Raw genomic sequence first — 15,048 nt, forward strand, 5'->3', positions numbered from 1 at the left:
TTTTGAAAATCAGTTTTTTTTTTTTTTTTTTTTTATGTTGTTTATTTTTTTGAAAATCATAATTTTTTTATGTTTTTGTTGTTTTTTATTTTTTTGAGTATTTTTCTCTGGGTTTTTGTTTTTTTTTATGGTTTTTTTTTAAAACCAGTTTTTTTTTTATTTTGTTTATTTTTTTGAAAATCATTATTTTTTTGAAAATCATAATTTTTTTATGTTTTTGTTTTTTGTTTTTTGTTTTTTCCCCTAATTTTTTTTTGAAAATAAAATTTTGTTTCTGTTTTATGTTTTTGTAAGTTTTTTTCAATTTTGTTGTATTTTTTTTACGTTTATACTTCCTTTACATTTCTTTGTATGTTTGTTTTGTACAATTTTTTTTTATATTTGTTATTGCAATTTGTTAGTATGTTTCTCTGTTTAGTTGATATATTTTCGTTTAGGTTATTTTTTTTCTTTTATGTTTATATAATTTTGTATGTGTTGGTTTTTTTTTTTCTTTGTTTGTGTATATTTTATTCTGTAATTTATTTTAAGTGTTTTGTTAATTTCTTTTTTAGGGTAGTTTGCTAGTATTTTTTTAGTTCATTTGATTTGGTTTTTGGTAGTTATTTTTCTTATAATTTTTTTAATGTGTATACATTTTTTAATTTTTTGAAGGTGTCGCATTTTCGTCATGGTGCGGGGAAGAATTTAGACCTTATTAGGTCTGGAAACTACTCGATGGAGAGCTCGGGGCCCAGACATCTTAGATCCCGTGGTATTTCGGCCTCGGCTCGTAGAGAAATTAACAGAATCATACCAGAACAGGTAACCACGTGCTTGCGCCTGGTGTAGAAGCTGATGTATAGGGTTTCTTCCCTCTGACCGTTCAAACCTCAGTTGCTGTCTGACGTTGTAGATGTGTCTTCGATTTGGCTGGTCTTCAGGAAATTTCTCTAGCACAGATGCTAATATTTTAGCAGGCTTCACTTGAGCATCACTCATTTCTTTGACAACCAGTTTTGCAGCAGGACTTAAGCCGCTCAACTGTCGATGACCCACTTCATATACTATCATCTCATGGTTGTGATACCCCCATTTGGAGTAACCCTTCACTTCCCAACCTTCACGACTCTCTAGTTGCCGAACCTTTACTCTGAACTCACACCCACAACCTTTCCGCTTTGTATCAAACCAAGTGGCTGTACTGAAATCTCTTTCTTCTCTTTTGCGATAACGGTCGCATCTCAAAATGCGATCCATTCTACCATCCCGTTGAGATTTATGACTTGTTACTACCAAGCAAAAACCAGAAGTAATTGCAACCTATTTAGCCCAATCAATCGCTTGTTGAGCATCTTCGAAGGGACCATCATGTACAAATATCCTACTGTAATCATTTCCGTCTCCACCGTAATCCTGCATAAATTAGATATTATATTTAAATACATATAATTATGTAAAGCGTAAATTAACACAAAATTAAAAACATAATTATGTATAACAGTATTCATACACATACAAAATTCAAACATAATCATTTATAAAAGTATTCATACACATACAAAATTAAAACATAATTATGTGTAAAAGTATTCATACACAAACAAAATTAAAACATAATTAATTTTTTTGTAAATTATTAACACAAATCTAATTTCCACGTACAAAATTATAAAATAAATTTATTAGCAAATATGTAAAACATTATTTCAAGTTATACATTTTTTTTTTTACAATTTAAATTTCTCAAATTTAATAACAAAAAAAAAACAAAAAAATTTAAAACCGAATTTCCACATACAAAATAAATTTATTAACAAATATTTAAAACATAATTACAAATAAAACATTTTCTTTTTTTTTTTTAGAATTTTAATTTTTCAAATTTATAAACAAAACAAAAAAAAACAAAACAAAAAAAAACAAAACAAAAAAATTAAAAAAAAAAATAAAGGCAGTGGCGCCTGGCTGGGCCACCACTACCATGGCAGTGGCCAGGACGCCGCCACAGTGGGAGTGACGCCTGACCAGGAAGCCAGGACCGTGGGCGTGGCGCCTAGCCTGGAAGCCATCACCACGGTTCCGGCGTCCTGGCCAGGCGCCACCTCCACGGTGCCGGCGTCCTAGCCAGGCGCCACCGCCATGGCACCGGCGTCCCGGCCATGCGCCCCGACCATGACGGTGGTGGTCCATGGTCACGCCTCCGACGATGTTTTACCTCGTTTTGCTGCGACGACGACGACTCTTCGGCGTCCCTCGGCTCTCCGGTCTCCCGCGCGAACCTAGTACGGCTCCACATTTTTCGATGTCAGAATTTTTCGTTTTATGGTAAGATTTCACAAATGGCCAAAAGTGTCAAACCAAGTGTCTTTTTCAATTTGATTTTTCGATGCCAGAGTTTTTCGTTTTTGGTAAGATTCCACAAATGGCCAAAACTGTCAAACCAAGTGTCTTTTTTAATTTGATTTTCCGACGTCATAATTTTTCGTTTAGAATTCACAAATGGGCAAAAGTGTCAAACCAAGTATATTTTGCAGGCTTTATGTAGTAATTTGTGGGCGATGTTTAACAAATCCCTTTCAAGGAACGTAAAACTAAACTAGAAATTTCTTAATTCGATTTTATATAAATGCAAATTCAAGTATAACCTTTGGACACACCCCAAAATACTACGTAATGATTATGTATTACGACAATTATTTTAACTTTCCTAAAATAATAAAATCATATTACTTTGCATAATAGTCTTTTTTTTTTTTTTTTTGAAAACCTTTATCGGATAATAATTTGCAATAAATTGGGGGGCCAGGCCCGCCACTAGTAATGTAAGTATTCAAATACAAGTATTTTGTAATACATATTCATTCTTCTATGTATTCATTTGCATACAATTGAATATTTGAATCCCAAATCTCTTGGATTCCAAATTTTCTCAAGGATCTGCAGGAGGATAGAATATGGTGTTATGATGACTAATGAGCTTGCTAGCTTGATATGATGACTTCCGTTGTCTCGCCTCTGTTACTACCACAACAACATTGCAATTTGCTTGTAAATTGTAATTGCTTCAATTAGGCTTGCAGTATGTTAGCCATTAAAATGTGCTTATAAGCTTCCTGTTGAACCTCCCTCTGGGTAAAAGAAATTGTCACCGCATCTTTCTCTCTCCTCCGTCGAAACACAAAATTGGTGTCGTCGTCCCTCAATTTGCTCTCATCTCTTTGTAAACCGTTGTTAATATCGTGAACGAGGAAGAAAGAATACACATGGGTAAAAAAATTGATGATGAGTGTTGTGAAATGGATATACGACGTCTTAGGGGGTGAGGGTGTATGAAATGTTACTTGACGGGGAGTTGAGAGAAAAATTTGTACTCACAACTTATCGATAAACCTCTTATGGTATGTCGGGTCAAACCATAATTATGCTGCGTAAACATGGTCCACGCCCATTTCTACGGATTGATCTATTTTTGTTAAGTGGTACGAGTAATTTATTACCCTTGTGATGAGTTCGGGTTGCGGATCTGAAGAGTGAAGAAGAGAAAAACCAACGAAAACTCCAAAAAATTACCGTTCTTTTCTCTCTTCCCTTCCCCAACTCCCTTTCACCTTTCCATTTCCTCTGAATCCGCCATTGCCGTCAATTTCTGAGCTCATGAACCCAAATAATCCACCATCAATTCGCTTCAAACCCCAGAAAAATCCCATTAAGAAAGCGAACAATTTCTCGGTTTTCCTCAATTCGAACTTCGCTGAATCGAAACACAAAAAGCCATATCAAAAAAAAAATTGATTGTGGTTCGATTAATTAAAGGGGTTCAAGATGAGGATTATGATCAAAGGAGGTGTTTGGAAGAACACTGAAGATGAAATCCTTAAAGCTGCTGTTATGAAATATGGGAAGAATCAATGGGCTCGAATTTCTTCTCTTTCGTAAATCTGCTAAACAGTGTAAAGCTCGTTGGTATGAGTGGCTTGACCCTTCCATTAAGAAGGTATTCATCTTCTTTACTTTCTCTCTCCTCATTTTTGAATGATTATTCAGTGTTATTCATGATTTTTTCATGAATTATATCTTCTCTTTTCAAGTTAACGGGGTTTGATTTTATGTAATTTAAGGTTGTTTTTGGTGATTTTTATGCTTTCTGAAGTTGAATTAGTGAGGGTGATTGTGATTGCAATGTGCTTCTTCATAAGGTTTTCAAAGCTGAAGGATTGATTTTCAGTTCATCCTATTTATCATGAGTGTAATTATGTGGTTACTTAGCTAAATTTGATCTTGGATTCCGGAGTTATATGCATTTCGTAACGTGGGTAGCGAAGATTGCATGTATGCTGATATCCTATTATGCTAATCACACATTCACACTGGCAGAAATTAGATGTTGATTAAATAGAAGAATTGATCTAATTGGATGGCGGAGAGAGAGAATGAGGGGGATATAGGATATCATTACACGTAAGTTGTTGCGATGTTCCAGAGCATATGTGACCACATTTTGTGTAGTTCATAAGCTGGGGTGTTGTTGGAGGCGCGTGATATTGGTAAACCTCTTGATAGCCTTTTTGTTATTACTGTATTTACTCCTCCAATCTGGTTTTCCTTTTTCAGTTTGTTTATTAAATTGAATGCAGTATTACTCTGCCATTCTTGGTAGCAAGTACATTGGCAAAGGTTTAATAGAGCTTTTCTTTGCTTTTTTACGTTCTCCCCTTCTTTTAAATTAACTTGAATAAGCCTTAGGAGTGATTCTGAATCTCCCTGAAACTTGTAGACAGAGTGGACTAGAGAAGAAGATGAAAAGCTACTTCATCTTGCAAAGCTTATGCCAACTCAGTGGAGAACTATAGCACCTATTGTTGGTCGGACTCCATCTCAATGTCTTGAGCGTTATGAGAAGCTTCTTGATGCAGCCTGTACTAAGGACGATAATTATGAACCTGGAGATGACCCGCGTAAATTGCGTCCTGGAGAAATTGATCCTAATCCAGAGTCTAAACCGGCACGGCCAGATCCTGTTGATATGGATGAAGATGAGAAAGGAATGCTCTCTGAAGCAAGAGCTCGGTTAGCCAATACAAGGGGTAAAAAGGCTAAAAGGAAAGCTAGAGAGAAGCAGCTTGAAGAGGCGAGGAGGCTTGCTTCTTTGCAAAAAAGAAGAGAACTCAAGGCAGCTGGTATAGACATCAGGCAAAGGAAGAGGAAAAGAAAAGGGATAGATTATAATGCCGAGATCCCTTTTGAGAAAAGGCCTCCACCAGGGTTTTATGATGTTGTTGAAGAAGAAAGACCTGTAGAGCAACCTAAATTTCCCACAACAATTGATGAACTTGAAGGAGAGAGAAGGGTGGATAGGGAAGCCCGATTAAGGAAACAAGACATTGCAAAGAATAAGATTGCTGAGAGGCAAGACGCTCCAGGAGCGATAATGCAAGCCAACAAACTTAATGATCCAGGGACAGTTAGAAAAAGGTCAAAACTGATGCTTCCTCCTCCACAGATCTCTGACCAGGAGTTGGAAGAAATTGCACGAATGGGTTATGCTACTGATCTTTTGGCTGGAAATCAGGAACTTGCGGATGGGAGTGGTGCAACCCATGCTCTTCTTGCAAATTATTCCCAGACACCTCGACAGGGGATGACACCCATGCGTACTCCTCAGAGAACCCCTGCTGGGAAGGGTGATGCTATCATGATGGAAGCTGAAAATCTGGCAAGACTAAGGGAATCTCAAACACCATTGCTTGGAGGAGACAACCCAGATTTGCATCCATCAGATTTTTCTGGCATCACTCCAAAGAAAAGGGATGTTCAAACTCCTAATCCAATGCTTACTCCTTCAGCAACTCCTGGAGGAACAAGTCTTACTCCGAGAATTGGTATGACTCCCTCTAGGGATGTAAATTCTTTCAGCATGACCCCAAAAGGAACTCCTATCAGGGATAAACTTCGTATTAATGAAGAAATGGATATGCATGATAGTGCAAAACTTGAACTTCGCAGGCAAGCTGAACTGAAAAGGAACCTGCGTATGGGTCTAAGTGGTCTACCAGAGCCCAAAAATGAGTATGAAGTAGTTGTTCGCCCAGAACCCGAGGATTCCGAGGATCCAGAGGAGAAGATTGAAGAAGATATGTCTGATAGGTTAGCCCGTGAGAAGGCTGCAGAAGAAGCGAGACTGCAGACGTTACTCAGAAAGAGGTCGAAAGTGCTGCAAAGGGAGCTTCCTCGACCTCCTTCTGCCTATGTTGGGCTCATTAAGAATTCATTGATGAGAGCTGGTGAAGACAAGAGCTCATTTGTCCCTCCTACTGACATTGAGCAGGCAGATGAAATGGTAAGAAAAGAGTTGCTGAGTTTGCTAGAGCATGATAATGCCAAGTATCCACTTAGTGAGAAAGAGCAGAAGAAAGCACATAAGCGAAGTGCTAATACAGTACCTGTCATTGAGGATTTTGAAGTGGATGAGCTGTACGAGGTACAAATTTATTCATGCACTGTTTTCCTTGTTCATTTCCATTTGAATTGTTAAATCTACAATGGTTTTATTTAAATTTTTTGCAACATGGAAATCAGATGATGAATCTCATAATTGATTTTGAGAATCTATTAATTAAGAAGCACTATTCTCTACCTTTATCTTTAAGGATAACATATACTATTTAGCCACCACAACAAACCTTGACAAAGCTTTTTTTTTCTACCAGTCAGCTGCTTTAATATTCCATCCTAGAAATATTATTGTCTTTTGAAGAATTTTACTTGTCCCTAAAATATCCGTGTGACTAATCTCATCAATGCAAAGTTTTGAGATTGATGGTACTTTTTCTGGAACAAATGAAATAGGAACCTCTATACCAAACCCCCATAGTGGATCTAATAATCTAGGATCCTGTGCTGACTGCTGAAAGCCTAAGATGGTATATGATTTGGGTAATGTATAAAAAAAGCTGAAGGTGCACTAAGCAGCTAAGGCTCACCAAGGTGATCGGGATTTCCTTAGGCACACCTCATTGAATTGAGACACACTTAATAAAAAGTGACAAAGTATTGTTTCTGTTTTATACTTTTATTGGTCTAGGAACAATTTTATTTTATTTTTTAAAATTTGAAAAAGAAGATATATAAGTAGTATATCACTCTCAAATCTAGGGTTTAGATTTGAAATCCCTCATTCTTAAATTTTGAGCCATCTGCTTGAATGTAATAGATTGGAACATTAGGGCATTTACCGATGATGAGGCAACCCTTTCCCATTGTTTGATCACTTGTGTTCTTTTAGCTCATGTCATCTGTTCTCTTGGCTATTAAATGACATGATTCTCAATATTTCCTAATGTGCAGTATATCATTAATATGTACGAGAGAATATCTACCTTTTATGATTATTGCGATGAGCAATGTGTGTTCGTATCTTACAGTTGTGAGAGAATCATATGGTCCCTTTTTTGTTTTGTTTTGTTTTGTTTTGTTGATAACTTCAATTGAGTTCTACATTGTGTTGTTTTGTTGTCCCATTAGTGACTACTGTATGAGAGTTCTCAGTGATTGATGGCTGACAGAAAGTCTAGTATTATCCAGGAAGAGAAAGTCAATATTTTGAAATTGATTGTGGGTGGTAGGTTTACTTATTTTTCAATCAGGCTAATTGGCTAAACACAATGCAATAAATTGAAATTCTAGATGCTACACGAATGGGTCCAATCTGTGTTCTAATTATGCCCAACTTGGAAGTTGTGTAAACTGTTAAGGGCATTTTTGGCACTAGCTTTTGAGTAGCTTTTAGTGGTTTGATCAAGTCAAACCATTCCTTGATAAAATATTTGAGTGTTTAGCAATGTAGTGGCAGGGGTAGTGTAACTAGGTGGAGCCGTGGAGGTAGCTTTTATCAAAGCTAAAATTATTATGGAGTAGCTTTTATCTAGCAAGAGTAGGCAAGTAGCCGTTGATAATTTTTACCGGTAACAACTAACAGCTAGTCAACAGCTACTTTATTGAACACTGATACTTTAATTATCAATCTTCCCAGCTAACATCATGTTCTCAGTTAACCGCTACTACCACAACTACAGAGAAACTAACAGCAACCCCTGTGATACTACATTTTGCCAAACAGGGCCAAAGTACATTGCTGTAACCATTGAGAAAATATGGATTTTATATCGTATCAATGACTGCTTCTTTCAAAAATAAAAAATCTGCATCATGTGCATCACTTATATGGGTATGATGATGGAATTGTATTGCTGATTCCTCCCCTTGCTTCCCCCTTATCCATTCTCAAGCATGAGTTATATTTTGTGCTCCTTGCACTGTGCACATTCAAGCAGATTGGTTATTGTAGGTGAATTATTTGTGAAACGATTCTGTTTGCTGCATATATCTAATATTATTGAAGTGCGCGAGTTTCCTCATTTGCTGATGTTCAATGTTGTGAGTATTATCAAATATGTATAATTCATATTCTTTTGTTTTAATGGCTTGTATTTTCTATGTCAGGCCGGTTCATTCATTGAGGAAGAGGTGCAGTATCTATGTGTAGCAATGGGACATCAGGAAGAGACCTTAGATGATTTTGTTGAGGCACACAAGAGTTGCTTAAATGATTTGATGTATTTCCCCACTCGTAATGCTTATGGTCTCTCCAGTGTGGCTGGAACTGTAGAGAAACTTGCTGCCTTACAAAATGAATTTGAAAATGTTAAGAAGAAGATGGATGATGATAATAAAAAGGCACAACGGCTTGAGAAAAAGATTGATGTTCTTACTCATGGTTATAAGGTTGGTTTTTATGTTACATTTCTATTTAATGATATTTCTGTATTCACAGTTTGTTTCAGTTTATCAATTATTAATTTATATTTATTTTTTGTGTTAAGTTAGGGGGTTGGGGTTGCTCAGTAAGGACAGCATATGTTGAGCAACTTCATACTTTAATTTGCATGACATCACATATAGATTGAAACACAGTGTCATTGAGCCACTGACCTTTTACATTCTACTTCATGTACTTATAGTGAAGATCAACTTTCTGGCTGTCTTAAGCCTAGCCCAGACCTGTTTTATGAGTAGTACTTGCCTAGTGAAATGTCACGTTTTCTTTTATGTTACATATGCCAAACAACTATGATGACAGATTGACAGCAAAGTTCTTCATTTTACCTTGGAATTTTGAGGTTTTATTGAAATGGTTTGGTTTCTGATTAGCAATAAAAAAATGTTATGCATCTAAAGATCATACATAGATTTCTTTTTTGTAAAATAAGAAAAAAGTATTATATTAAATTATTAATCAATCAAGTAACAGATTACTTTAGAGGACAATGTATCTTCAGTTCTTCACATTGTAACCAAAGAGACAAATTACAGGGTAATCCAATTTCTTTGGATCCTCTCAAGAAATATATTGTATTTAGAATTGTTTTTACACTAAGTCAAGTACTATGGATTAGGGAGATTAGGACAGAAGACATTACTTTCTTTGTGAAGCTGCTACTTTTATGTCTAAAGTTTGATGTGAAGGTTTAGTGTAGATTTGTCCAGCAAATTTCTTGGAGCATTGTGGATATGATGGCTATGACAAGATTTAAATGTACAATTTTTTGGCATGCTTTTCTAGCTTGTTTGTGTCTATAGAAACAGATTTATCACATATAAATGGTTTTGCATGTGAGGTAACATGCTCTTCATGGCTCTACTTCTTATTGCTTTCCGATGGGGTGTTCACCATTATTAGTTATTATCTTGCTGGTTCATTCTGACTATAGGTCAAGACCACAGCCAGCCTTTGCTCATCTTTGTGTTTGTGTACCAGTTATTTTGTTATACAGAGCACATTAGATGTAGTATTTGTAATATCTGTAACCATGATGATGCTAAGCTGTGATAGCTCATTTATTTCAGATGCGGGCTGATAAATTGAAGACACAAATCGAGCTCACATTCAAACAGATGAATACTGCTGGGACTGAATTGGATTGCTTCCTAGCTTTGCAGAGACAGGAAAATATGGCAGCTTCATTTAGGATCAAGGGCCTTTGGGAAGAAGTCCAGAAGCAGAAAGAGGTAGAGAAAACATTACAGAAACGTTATGGAGATCGTGTTGCTGAACTGGAGAGGATCCGGCAGCTCATGGATCAGTTCAGAAAAGTGGAAGAAATAGAAGCTAAGAAACACTCAGAAGAGTTGGCTCAGAAAGCAGCTAATCAGGCTTCACTAATGAGCTATGAAACTCCAGAGCCTGTAAGAGCCATGGAAGTGGATTCCTCTGATGATGTAAAACCTCAGGAGGATGGTTAAGTGGCATCAAATGCGCATACACAAAGCATTTCTCTTGCCTCTGAGGCTAAGGGATCTGAAGCTGCCAAGGAGCATGATACAGATCATCCTGTAGGGGAAGCTCTTGAAAATAATGGTTTTGTCAATGGAGAGCCTGTTTCTATCTCTAAACTGGAGACACAAGGAATAGATGGGGAGCTCAGTAACCAGATCAATGAGGCAGATGGGAATAAACTTATGATGGATGGAGATGTGGGCGAGCCTGTAGAAAGGGTGGAAGATGATGCCAGTAATAACCAAGTGTGACACCGATTTGCAACTTAAGTAGTGGGTTGTTGGCTTCTTGTTATCTGTTGGACCCCACTGCACCTTAAAAGAGGCATTAAAGGGGATGTGGAAGAGCTGATCTAATGAGTATTGATGTTTGTTGGGTCTTCATTTTTGCTTGTGCATTGTTCCTTTGGCGAATATGGATTTAAAACAGTTGAACTTGCTTCCCTCCCATGCCATGGTATTTGGCATGTTCCCTGGTCTTCTGCCGTTAGAAAACCTCTGAAATACATTGAATGTGTGGGCGTTTATCATGTTTTTTTTCTAATAGAATGATATTCTATTGAAGATAAAACAAAGGCTGACAGCTGCATCACATCTTCACCCCCAAGGAGAGTGATTTGTGGTATTAATGACCCACTTCTAAATGGTAGCATCAGTGATAGTGGAGCCTCAAAAGGAAGAAAGCAGAAGCACCATTAAAAATCAGGTTATGCAGGTGAAAGTGCTGGTGAGAGCAGCAGTGATCAAAGCTATAGGGGATACATGATCCGTGGTCATTGGTCGTCAAAGAGTAATTAAGTAAAAACTTTAGAACTTTGAAGAATGCACAAGAGGATGTTGATTATCATGTGTAAAGCGTCACAAATTTGCACTGTTCTTGCTGTCCGTGATTTGTGCTCCATTTTCCATCTTGTTAACTTAGTCAGGGACGGGAATGCAACGTTGGAGATAAGTCTACATGATGGTTAATTCACCAGTACATTCTTATGTCGGAGCCCTTGCCTAATGTATTGCAGTGATATTTCAATACTGCATAAGATACTGGCTTCTCTTTTTGTTCCCTTCCTTTTGCTGTGTTGTGGAGGGGTGTGAACAGTATGATGTATAGAGCTTCCACAAAACTTTTGGGTACAGAATTTGGCACATTTGAATCACAGTGCCTCAAATACCTGACATTTGACTCTGTATATGTTATATATATATTGCCCGATTGAACTTTCATAAGGCAACTTAAAGCCCACATGCATGAGCTTTTGCCTGTATAAATTAGCCTTGCTTGGTAACAAACTATTCGGCTTCTAGAAAAACTTACCCATGCTGGACTGCTGGGTACTAACTATTGATTACCAAATTTTTCAAAGAAGTAATGTATTCTGTTAATCCGTTTAAATAAAAAATAAAATAAAATAGGGTCAGTACTCAGTAGCATTGGATTTCATTGGGATCCATTGTTAATTAGCGTGTGATTTATTGGCTTTTAGGTTGGTTCAAGTCAGGCAAGATCAAGTTACTATGTTATTTCGTGAACAATTCAAATTTAGGTCAGGTAATACAGACCAATTGATAGTGAGTCATTAATCACAAGTCGAATATGCATGTTCCTTCACTATCATACTTTGTACTTTCCTATGGCAGCACTTATAATATGCTATTATGCCCATCACTTTTTGTTACTCCATAATAAAAATGAGAATGCTTCAACATGAACCAATAGAAAGAGTTGCACACTAGCACAAAATGAGGTACACAAAATTGGGACAGATGTTTCAAGTTCATTTATATAGGAGTGTTTGGCAATTGGCTTTTTGTCTAGCTTTTGGCTTTTTAGTTTGGTCTGTTTGGTAGTTAGCTTTTTTGTTGGCTTTTAAACTAACTTTTCCGCCAAAAGCTAATAGGAGTAGCTTTTTTCATTGACTTTTGGCTTGTTGGCCCACTTTATCACTAATAAAGTGCTAACAACCATAAATAATTTTACCAAACACTTTTGTAAACAGTTGGCTTAAACAACTAACTTAAATAGTTAATCCATACAGTTAATACTTCCACCTAGTCAAACAAGCCAACAGCTAACCGCCGATTGCCAAACAACTCCATAAACTACCCAAAAACCTTCATCTATGAATATTAAACTATTCAAGACAAATGAAAACACTTTAAGAACGTTGAGAACAAATAAGCTAGATATTGCCATTCTGAAATCAAATTACATCTAGGGTTCAGGTATATACTCAGATACAAAACAGAAATTTCAGCCTGAAAACCAAAATCCTCGTATAATTACACTGATGCAGCAAGACTCTGAACGTTGACTAGTTGGACCTGCTATCCGACAGATTTTTACCTTCGCACTGGTGGCACAACTCCTCTGCCAGCAGTACCACGGCCAGTAGCCTGTGCCTACAAAAGAAAAGATGACCAGACACGTTAGCATACGGAAACATTGGGAAAAAACACACACACACAGAGAGAGAGAGAGAGAGAGAGAGAGAGAGAGTGAGGCAACAAAATTAGAATCTTACCTTTGCCCGCATTGCTACAGCACGACCACAACCAACTCCAAGTGATGTGCGCTTGCACTGAGAGAAATTTTAATGGAAAATCAATTATGTGATATAGTCTTGAAGACATTACTAAGATTAAAAGAGAGTGACAGACTAGAATTGGCTAAAAACCTTAATTCTGGCATCTAGACGTTTAAACATTGGAGCATTCTTCAGCATATCTGGTGTAATCATAAACCTGAAAGAATTTCCAGATAACGATTAGCCTCACAATATAAAATACACAATCTCAGGGGGGATAATTATGATGGTTATTCACCTGACTCTGCGGCCTCGAATGAATACATGCTCAAGTTGGGAGATCTTTCCATCCTGCAGATCAAACGACAAATATCAATGTTAGAAAGAAGAAATTCCATGATTCACCAGCCAATCCTTCACATAAAATTTTTAACAATTCCAAACAGGAATAATCATTCTAAAACAAGTGGCATGAGAATAACGTATTTCAGCACCATTTCCAGCTTAATTAGGGAACCAGAACTCATGAATAGAGATTGTAATAAGTGTACCTTAATTCATTAAAACCTATGGAAGTAATTAGCATGCCCTAATACTAATTCCCATCCTTTGCTATTAAAAAATACAGAAAATCCTATTCATACCAGCTCACACATTTATAATTAGCCACTTTCACACCAATAAATAACCAAGTCATAAAAATCCTAATCACAGGTCCATCCCTTGACACTTCAGAGCCTCCCCCCCCCCCCCCCCTCTTTGTTTCTTTAAGTAAGCATCATTCTCCTTTCATCAGTTACAAGTGCTCTTCCAGCCTACAAAATATATTACTTACACGAACCCCAGATAAAGCAATCCCTCCGGCCCTCCCCACCACCCCAAGAACTAGACTTGGAAATTGAACGACCAAAATAGACCCAGACTGAATGACCTGAATGCAACCTTTGCGAATAACTACCTACAACTTCAAATGCCACTTTTTGGTCCTTGATTATTTTGCTAGAGACATTGACTACCAAAGGAATAATCAATAAAAAAAAAGGAACCTAGCAAGTAGTAAACATCAGACACACAACTCAAATTTTTAGCAGGGAAATTCATCAGCCAAGATAGGCCATGGTCTACAAAATTCCCAGTAGGCAATTTGAAATCTAGAATATAACTTCATAAGAATCAAGCCACAACAGGCCTTGGTCTATAAAATCACAAGAAAGTCCATAATCACTTTTCATGGCTAATCTTTTCCAAAATCCTTATTGTACTGGCTACAATCTACAGCTCAACGTCCTTTAACTCATCTAACTATCTAAGCACCTATTAGGATAAACTCTCCAAACCTTTCCCTATCCCAATTGCTAAGCAGCTACACCCAACTGTTATGATCCGTGCATCAATTACACAAGCCTGTCAACCGGATCATGCCATATTTTCTTAATCCTACGAATAAAAAAGCCCTCATCAGTGAGAGAGATAAAGTGGGAGTCCTAAAACAGTTATTTGATGACCCAATAACCCACTACAATAAGCAAGTTGCCAAACTTAGGATCATATTAGTACGCATATTATACCCTCCCATTCTTGAACACTTCCAAGTTTCCTCTTAAGCGTCTTGAATGTTGACCCTGCAACCATTTCCAACCCAAAAGAAAGCTTCATTCTTATAAAAGTGCAGGTGTCATTGACTATCGGAAGGAGTGATCAGAACCAAAGCTCCAAAGAAATCAATTGGCGAGCTCTTATTCTAAGCAGAAATTACCAGTGTAAAGTACCAGTCACAGTAGACCTCGTTCCACGGAACAACTAACACAGTCATGATTCAAGTCTCCAGTCTCTAAACTTCCTTGATTTACTGATTATAGCCTCCAAATCTTTTTACTTACCTTTTCATCTAATTAACACCCTTAATATTGAAATTTCTAAGGCCAAAACTAATCAATCACAATAATCAATCAAATCACATTAAAACCATAATGTAAGTACAAAATAAAAGTAATTTTAACTTATTTCTCTCACATTATTAATACTTTTCTTTGAACTTAAGTACAAAACTACAAACTCTCTTGCTTTTCCTCGAAAAAAAAAAAATGCAAACTCTCAATTCATATGAAAATCAATTATATTCCAAACACCATCATCAACCATAGCATTATAATCAGATTCCAAAACCATAAAAACATACAGTATCAAATTAAAATATCAATGAACCATTGTT

General features: G+C 36.8%; 1 protein-coding gene and 1 pseudogene across 1 annotated transcript; one reads left to right on the top strand and one right to left on the bottom strand.

The window, feature by feature from the left end:
• The first annotated feature begins 3,457 nt into the window (after positions 1-3,457).
• On the top strand, positions 3,458-11,580 carry LOC110725307 (annotated as a pseudogene).
• Positions 11,581-12,476: 896 nt separating this feature from the next.
• On the bottom strand, positions 12,477-14,649 carry LOC110725107 (small nuclear ribonucleoprotein SmD3b-like). Its single transcript, XM_021904574.1, has 7 exons — positions 14,593-14,649; positions 14,405-14,458; positions 13,672-13,767; positions 13,135-13,187; positions 12,987-13,053; positions 12,834-12,890; positions 12,477-12,711 (listed from the first exon to the last, which is right to left on the bottom strand). The coding sequence occupies exons 1-7, from the start codon at positions 14,647-14,649 to the stop codon at positions 12,652-12,654; spliced, it is 444 nt and encodes a 147-aa protein (XP_021760266.1). The 3' UTR covers positions 12,477-12,651.
• Between the last annotated feature and the right edge of the window lie 399 nt (positions 14,650-15,048).

This window comes from Chenopodium quinoa, unplaced genomic scaffold, assembly GCF_001683475.1.
Source record: "Chenopodium quinoa cultivar QQ74 unplaced genomic scaffold, ASM168347v1, whole genome shotgun sequence".
NCBI lineage: Eukaryota > Viridiplantae > Streptophyta > Magnoliopsida > Caryophyllales > Amaranthaceae > Chenopodium > Chenopodium quinoa.

Bases quoted from the DNA above. Each gene is read 5' to 3' on its own strand.
- LOC110725107 (XM_021904574.1), bottom strand. From the start codon at position 14,649: ATGACTGTGTTAGTTGTTCCGTGGAACGAGGTCTACTGTGACTGGTAC. The intron at 13,768-14,404 runs GTATAATATGCG...GGTTGCATTCAG, and splicing joins AAGTGTTCAAGAATGGGAGG to GTCATTCAGTCTGGGTCTAT. The intron at 13,188-13,671 runs GTAAGTAATATA...TTTGATCTGCAG, and splicing joins TTGCTTTATCTGGGGTTCGT to GATGGAAAGATCTCCCAACT.